This window comes from Ostrea edulis, chromosome 1 (genome assembly GCF_947568905.1).
Source record: "Ostrea edulis chromosome 1, xbOstEdul1.1, whole genome shotgun sequence".
Lineage (NCBI taxonomy): Eukaryota > Metazoa > Mollusca > Bivalvia > Ostreida > Ostreidae > Ostrea > Ostrea edulis.
The window spans coordinates 39,834,480-39,843,018 of NC_079164.1; the positions used below are offsets into that span (position 1 = coordinate 39,834,480).

The window sequence follows — 8,539 nt, forward strand, 5'->3', positions numbered from 1 at the left end:
ATCAATTGCTTTATTGCGAACGACATACATCTTATAACAAATGCATAATAATTACAACCAAGCTTAAATTAAACGGCCAATTCATACAAAGATATCTAGTAGATGCAAATACCGTAGTATGATGATAGTAAAAAGGAGACTGAGGATACAGTAGAGACTTAAAAATTACATGTTACAGGCTGTACTTAGTTCAAGAGCTTAACAAATAAATTTACATCATACTATGAAAATAGATATGTATATGTTATAACCTATACAACCTTTTGTACGTATGACTTCTTCCATACATACATGTGAATTATAACTAGTACAACTTTGGCCTTAACACGTTATGACTCGTATATCATAACACAATTCGTTCAAAATCAAATTCACATCACAGAGTATCTTAGATAGATTAAAATGGAAATGAACATTCACTTAAACAATTGATTTAATATACATGTATCTTTACATCTCCATTTATTTTGCCTTAGATATATTTACAAATTATAATGATAGCTGCATTTATATCTCATGCCATCAAAGTGTCATTGTCCCCATACGTTCATAAGAGTACCTTAAGGTTTAGCTACCAACGCATCTGCTCCACTCCTGCACTTTATCAAGAACACTACCCAATGTCCCATCTGAAAAACCATTTGTGAAAGAAAGGCTATGAAGCTTCAAAAGTGCAAGCAGCTATTGATGAGATGTCGAAGCACGACAGAAAATCCCTACCACAACAGAAATAAAAATTGGTAGGTGACAGAGTTCCAATGACCTACCTTGAGAGACCCCTGAAGAAGCACTTTCTTATTCTTCATACTAACCCAAGAACGGCCTTTCTTCAAAAAGCGTCCTAGGCAGCATTCAAACGTTCCAGAAATCCTGAAGACATGGCGGTGCGAAACAAATGGGAAAATCCTTTGCTCAGAGGGGATTTCAAAATTTGTTCTGATGGTAGATGTCTGATGTGCGAACACAGAGCGAGCACATATCTCATTAGCTACAAGGTCTGGAGGGTGAAACTGGGGACCTACTTAGAAGGATAAAAAATCAACCGTTTACCATTAAACCCAAAACAGTTAAAGAAACCGTTGCAGACCATTTTAATCTCGCAAAACACAAATGGGAAGCCATGACAATATTGGGTAATGATCATAACTCTCACTTGACCGATGCGGAGAGGAAGAGCAAAGAAAAATTCTGGATGCATAGACTGAATTCATTGACATGACATGACATGAACAAACCCAACGACTTTACTAGAATGAATGTGACGTTCTACGTCATGCTAATACTCAGTGCTGTTCTGTCTGCTTTACACTTTCAGTTCACCGTTTACTTCCTAGAACAGTACCATCATCCGCTGTCTTTATCTTTATCATAAAGTTTCATATTTTTTCATTCTCCATTTCATTTATCGATTTATTAATTTTTCTAACATTGATATTTAGTTCCATCATTATTTCCTTACACTTTATTACTATATTTTTAGCACTAGTATTTATCTATTTATTTTTCATTGCATTTCTGCACTAGTTAATAAGCTTCATGTCTTTAGGTATGAATTGTTACCGGTGATAATAACCCGTCATTGGAACGAGTTAAATAATAAACCACTTATCTATCCTGTCTCCGAAATCATGAAGCTGTCTTCAAGTTTAACATTGTCTTAAACCAATAAAGTTGCAGTTAAATTTTAAGACTGGTCTTAAGTGGATCACAAAAGAAATCACTCAGAGTTAAGAATAGTATTTAAGACTGTCCTTGTGCTGTTTTAATATTCTAAGACTGTTGCTAAGTTCGAACAAAATAACCGCACTGGTTGCATTTTTGGGGCGAGTACGATAATATGAACGTGATGTCCGTCGATGAAGACGTCTGCCCCGACCAAGAAGCGGACAAGTCGGTAGATCTAAAAGTAGCACTGATAACCCGGGAAAAATAGAGCGGGGGAGGGTGTCAAATGAATATGACATTTTGTGATTAAATTAACGCGGTGATCGCCTGATTATCCAAAACAAGTGTGCCCAAGTCCTCCTGGTTGCTTTAGACATAGACATTGGCAAGTGGCGGATTTAAGGGGGGACGCAGCCGGCGCGCCCCCCTTAAAATTTTCAAATTTAAGGTAAAATTTTCAAATTTAAAGTAAATCGTGGTATCTTGTTTAGAAAAATGTACTAAACGATAAAAGAAGCAATAATTTCTTCCACTCCCGGAGACATAAATGACAAAATCTTTTGATTTCTTGAATAACTTTATTGGGAGAACTTATCCCCCCCCCCCCCAAACCCTTAAAATTAACGTCATTTTATTAATTTCACCTTATAAAAAATGATAGAAAATAGTTCAAATCACTAAATAGGAGACATATTTCAAGCTCTATAAAATATGTAAAATCCAGACCCCCTGCCTCATAAAGTGGTGTTCCCCGTAACCGCAATTCCTGGATCCGCCCCTGTTGGCCGTGTATTATATATTTCGATGGCTTATCTACGCAGAAGAGTTCCTCTTTACCATAGTAGTTTATGATACTAGACAAACTTAGATAAAATTTGCTCAAGTTTGTTTTGTGATCCATTTAAGTTAGCAATCTTAATAAAGTCCAAATCCTAATTTCAATTCAAAATTTTGACATACATGTAACTTTAAGACAGTGTCATAATCCATTAGCCTGATTTGATAACCCTTTCTTTGTTCTTACTTAATGGCGGCTTTTAGTGTAATAACGTATCAAACACTAGAAGTTGAGATGTTCTGAATATAGTAGCTGTCCTTTTTACATTGTTCTATATCTGGAAAGTCATTAAATTGTAAATAAATAGTAAAATATATCTAGTCCATGGAAAGAATCGCAACCGACATTAACTGAGTCCGAGATTGTACAACAAACCACATACTTTGATAGTTTGAGACTACCAACGTATTTAACATGAAGATCAATTTATTTGGCGAGGTTAAGATCGTGTAAAAATAGAAGAAAATATAACTTACTGTTCACAGTTTCCTCGAAGTCTACTTTCATGCCATTTTACCGTGGTACTAATCATTCACGTATCACATGATCTGCCACCGTGACGCCATACGGTCATTGAGGATGGATATGGGATAGTCATTTAACGAAAGAGGCAATGAGCCGTAGAACGATAGTGCTTTGAAATAATGTGAAATCTTCTGACTAATATACATTGTATATATAATTATATATATATATATATATATATATATATATATATATATATATATATATGCTCCCCCACCACATGTCAATACCCCAATCCATGTGAAATCCTCATGTGATTTAACATATTCAAAATATACCTACCAGACCCATGCAAATAGGACAGACTTGATAATTACTACTCCAAAGATCCTTACTCCACAATTTGTTAAAGGGTGATGTATTACATGTAGCTCAAGTCTGGCATTGTTATGAAATTAAAACCATCAGTGAAAGTTGCAATATGGGCAATGATAAGACTAATATAATGAGATTAATCTTTATTTTTTACTCTGAAACCGTTATAATGTGGTTTGTGTATCGTTTCTTCCGTTCGAGATCCGCTCTCCTCTCTTCCTCATGCGCGCGCTGATTATCTTGCTTAAAAATATCGAACTGTTTTGTCATTTTCGCAGATTTATCGATTAATTCATCATAACAGATAAAAATAAGTTCAAATATGAAAACAAGAATGACGTACAATGTTTATTATATTATAAGCCAAAGACGCCTCCCTCCCGATTATTCCATAATTATTATATTAGTATGAATAAAGCACTAACGTGATCAATGACACGAACAATATGGAATTGTCAAATTTTCGGGATTACCCGTCCTTTCTTCAGGACGACAGAATATTTACATAGAAACGAAAGTCAACATAATGTAATACATGTAAACATGAAGACAAACTAGCACTAAAACTAAACAACAAAGGCTAGGAAACAGGGTGTCAACTAGCTGCAATAATGTAGCCCTATCCAATTTTTTTTAAATTCTGACGTTTTCGGGATAGGGCTACAATTCCATAGGATCTCCGTAATGGTGCAAAATCATTTTATGAATAACCGATAATAAACTCTGTGTATTAGTCCCAAATGTTGTTTACACCAAAAGGAGTACCAACTTTGTGCTCGGGCATGTGTAATAAAGGTGTTTTTCATTAAATATAATATACAGCATGCAAAATTCTTCGTCTGCTCCGCCATGCTTGTTATCGCGAGATCTCGTAGGTGGATCTAATGAAAAACCTAAAGATTGACAATCAGCGCGAAAATGTAGTTACTCGAGCCACTTCGACAAAGAAAGGAAAATCATATTGTTGCAGAAAGAATTTACACTCTGCTGTTCGGTTTTTATCTTGATATTAAATTCAAAGCTTTTCAATACCGACGAAAAGCTTTCGCCTCCATACTTGTCCATTGATGTAAATACTACCTTATATGGCATATGCAAATAACTTGACAATCGGAAGTTTATACTTCAGTACATCAAACATGGCGCACAAATATGAATCGAGAAATTGGAATTTATCGAAATTGTTGAAAACGGTAGAATAGAGCCTCACAAATCTTAAGTTGCAGGTTGTAAATTTATATATTGACTAAGAAACATAGAATGTCATTTTTTTACGTAAAGAAATTCAGGAAATGTTTAGAATGAGCGGAAATGTTGCGGGAGTTAATCACTCCCGCATTTGCACCATTACGGAGATCCTAAGGAGTTGTAGCCCTCTCCCCTAAAAAAAAAATCAGAGAGGGCTACATTATTGCATTATTATAATCGTCAGTTTTTTAACGGAGCTATAAGAATACGTCTGTTTTCAATGAGTCAAGAGTAAACTGAACTAATTAGCTGTTATACACACATACATTCTCTCCCCCCCCCCTCTCTCTCTCTCTCTCTCTCTCTCTCTCTCTCTCTCTCTCTATATATATATATATATATATATATTTGCAGATTGTGTGTATTTGTATGCATCTTTTTGTATTTCCGCTTCTTGTCACAATCTATCTTTGATTGGCGATAATTAGACAACACTTCACTACTTTGTGTAATTATTTCAGGTTCATTTCTTGCAGTTTTAAGTTATACCAGTAGTATCTATTGGTTATGTGTACAAACCTATCCTACATACCAGGCCCTTTTGGAGTTTCTTCAGTTGTTGCTGTCACCATATGTTCATCTAATTTTGAAATAGAACAACAAATCACTACGTTATTTCTAATTCACTACTAAATGTGATAAGCTATTAATGAAAATAGTATTTCTACCATGGTTTATTTACAATAGTATGAGTGAATGATGTGATATGATTCGAACTGAGTATTACAGATTATAAAGTTTGTCTAAGTTATGATCTGATATGTATAAGTTGAAAATTTCAGCACATCGTTCATGTATTGTGAAGTCTGTTGAACTTCATGGTAATTCGTTCCCTTGTAAGCTGGGACAAGAAACGCTAGCTATTTGAAATTCATTGCTTGTCATTGGAAAAATCAAAAAGCATGTTGTTTCAATCTACATGCATGTAATAAAGTACACTGTATTTATCAAGTTATATATATATATATATATATATATATATATATATATATATATATATAATAAGTTTTTGAATAAATTCTTCTTCATAGGAATATAAAAACAGGTCAGCTTAGAAAAGAGCACAAGTCATGCCCCATAGGAATTGCAACAGACTCTTGGAAGACCTGATCACCAAAGACTATGACGATATTGTCAATGAGGAACTTATTGAGCATATTTTTTATTTCAACTTCAGAGTACTTCTGCATGAAATCAGATTGGCGTTTAATAATGTAATTTTGGATGACTGATCACACGATAGGAATATTTGCATTTTCCATTTTTATTATACGCCCGTCTTTAGACGGGACATATCATGGTACAGCGATGTCTGTACGTCCGTCCATCCGTCCGTCGGTTCGGGGTTTTCTCTTTATAATCACATATCATGCTGAAACTTGCTGTGTAGCTTTTTTGTGGGTCATTCTAGATCATACTGCAATTTTGATCCATTTCGACCTTTTTTTTCCAGGAGTTTTGCCCCTTATTTGGAAATAATTATTATATGGAGGGTACATAATTTGTCCGCCCTACTCCTCCCACAGTTTTCAAGTGAGAGCCTTCTTATTTTGTGGAGTGTTTGTATGGGTACTGAAGATGTGCATGTGGGATGGATTTTGATTTTCTACAATATTCTCGAGAGGGAAATTAAACAATAGACAATCAATCAATATTCGTTTTCAAGGGTTTTTATGAAGTTTGGGAATGCAGTATAGGTACGGTAACTCATCTTCATCCTATCCATTGACTGGGATATTAAATGTGTCTAAAACTGAAGCATAGTTTTGAAGAATTTCGTATTTTGAAAGGGCGGTTGTAGTATAAGTACGATTACCAAAAGCGGAATTAATCCCAAGTTCGTTTAAAATACAGCTTTGTCAGCTGGAAGCAAAACATATCCCTCGTGTAGTCTATCTAATTCTTTGATCATTTCTGATTTACTAAACACAGAAGGATAAATGGTACGTACTTTTGTTTTAATATGTCTAATGCAGAATTGTAATATTCCTCTTATACTTTTAATCCATTCTGACGATGTATCAAGTTCTTCTCTTTCATTTATAGCTCATCGCCTGGCATAATCTTCGACAGGATTCATAATAGAAATGAAGTTCTCTCACCAATTGAAAGACCGAGGAATATGAATTTGCAACTCAATAAAGAACAAAGAGTACCGCAAACGATACAATATACGAAATAGTGAAATTCAACTTGGAAGCATATTGTACACTCTGAATTAATACAACACACATTCTGAATAGAAAAGTCTTAAAGTGGGTCATGGTGCACCAATCCATCTGACATGTGAACTGATTATGTATTTCTCCGAGAGTGAAGTTGAAACAAAATGTTGGTGCAATATCTATCTATGATGATAAGAAGTCCAGGGAACCATTTGATCTACTGTTAGCCCAAAAGTAGGCCATGATGCACCAATTAAGTTGAAATGTTGACTGATTATGTATTTCTCTGAAAGGGAGGTTGTGACTAAATTTCAGAGCAATACCTGTGACTATACCAAAAAACAATCTGGAAAAATGTTTGACCTGCTTCTACCCCTAAAGTACTGTAGGTCATTGTGCGCCAATCTAGCTGAAATGTTAACTGCACTTGTCTTTCAGCGAGAGGAAGCCTTTGACTAAATATCAAAGTATCTGTATCCGTAATGAAAAAAAAGTCAGGAACACTGTCTGATCTATTTTTAGTCCAAAAGTAGGTCAAGGATGGACCAATCCAGCTGAAATGTTAACTGAACTTGTATTCCTCTGAGAGGAAGGCTTTGACTAAATATCAGGGCAATATCTGTATCCATAATGACAAAAAGCCTGTAAAACTGTCTGACCTATTTTTATTCGACAAGTAGGTCAAGGATGGGCCAATCCAGCTGAAATACAAACTGAACTTGTATTCCTTTGAGAAAGAAGCCTTTGACTAACAGATCAGGGCAATATATGTATCCATAATGGACAAAACCTGGACAACTGTTTTGTTCCAAAAAGTAGGTCAATGATGGACCAATCCTGATGAAATGCAAACTGAACTTGTCTTCCTCCGAGAGGAAGCCTATGACTAAATATCACGGCAATATTTCTGTCCGTAATGGTAAAAAAAAGCCCAGAAAACTGTTTGACTTATTTTTAACTGACAAGTACAGCTCATGGATGGACCAATCCAGCTGAAATGCAAACTGAATTTGTATTCCTCCAAGAGAAAGTCTTTGATCAAATTTCAGGGCAATATCTGTATCCATAAAGAAAAAAAAAGCCCGGAAAATTGTTTGACCTTGTTTTAGTCCTAATGTAGGTCAATGACGGACGGACCAATCCAGCTGAGATGCAAACTGAACTTGTATTCCTCTGAAAGGAAGCTTATGTGTAAATTTCAGGGAAATATCTCTATCTGTAACAAAAACGTCCGGAAAACTGTTTGACCTACTTATAGCACTAAAGTAGGTCAAGGATGAACCAATCCAGCTGAAATGCAACCTCACTCTTACAATTTTTAAGGGAGATATTGTGACCAAATTTCAAATTTTCAAATTTTATATAAATCAATTTTTCAAATTTCAAATTCCAAAGTTGTACATGCATCCGTTACGGACAAAATTCCGGAAAATATGACCCGGGACGGACGGACAGTCAGCCGGACAGACGCACGGACAGCGCCATAACATAATACGTCCCGTCTAATGACGGGCGTATAAAAATGAATATTCATTATTGTAAACAGTTTATTTTATGAGTTTAGAATTTCTTCTTTTAGGATTATTTCTCTACCTTTTTTCAAATATAGATTTTTCGAAAATCATTACCAAATATGGAGACCAGTTAAGGTCAGGTAATATTCAGCTGTTGGTTTAAATAACTTGCAGGTCAATGACATTTATATATATTATGTACTTGAAAGTATCCAAATAGTTGAGAGTATTCAAATACGGTAAAATATAAATATTAAAATATCTTTCTT

The 8,539-nt window shown here is 35.0% G+C and overlaps 1 protein-coding gene across 2 annotated transcripts in view; it reads right to left on the minus strand.

The window, feature by feature from the left end:
- The window catches only part of LOC125656893 (uncharacterized), a 10,390-nt gene continuing 1,851 nt past the window's right edge, over positions 1-8,539 (minus strand). The window contains exons 3-5 of one of the 2 annotated variants that reach the window (XM_048887526.2): positions 5,124-5,171; positions 813-1,018; positions 1-629 (exon numbers count right to left, since the gene is read on the minus strand). In XM_048887526.2, coding sequence (XP_048743483.2) covers positions 561-629; positions 813-1,018; positions 5,124-5,171 — 323 coding nt within the window. In that variant the 3' untranslated portion in view covers positions 1-560. Of the gene's footprint in view, positions 630-767; positions 1,019-5,123; positions 5,172-8,539 lie in introns of both variants that reach the window. The other variant, XM_056148442.1, reaches the window with a different exon arrangement.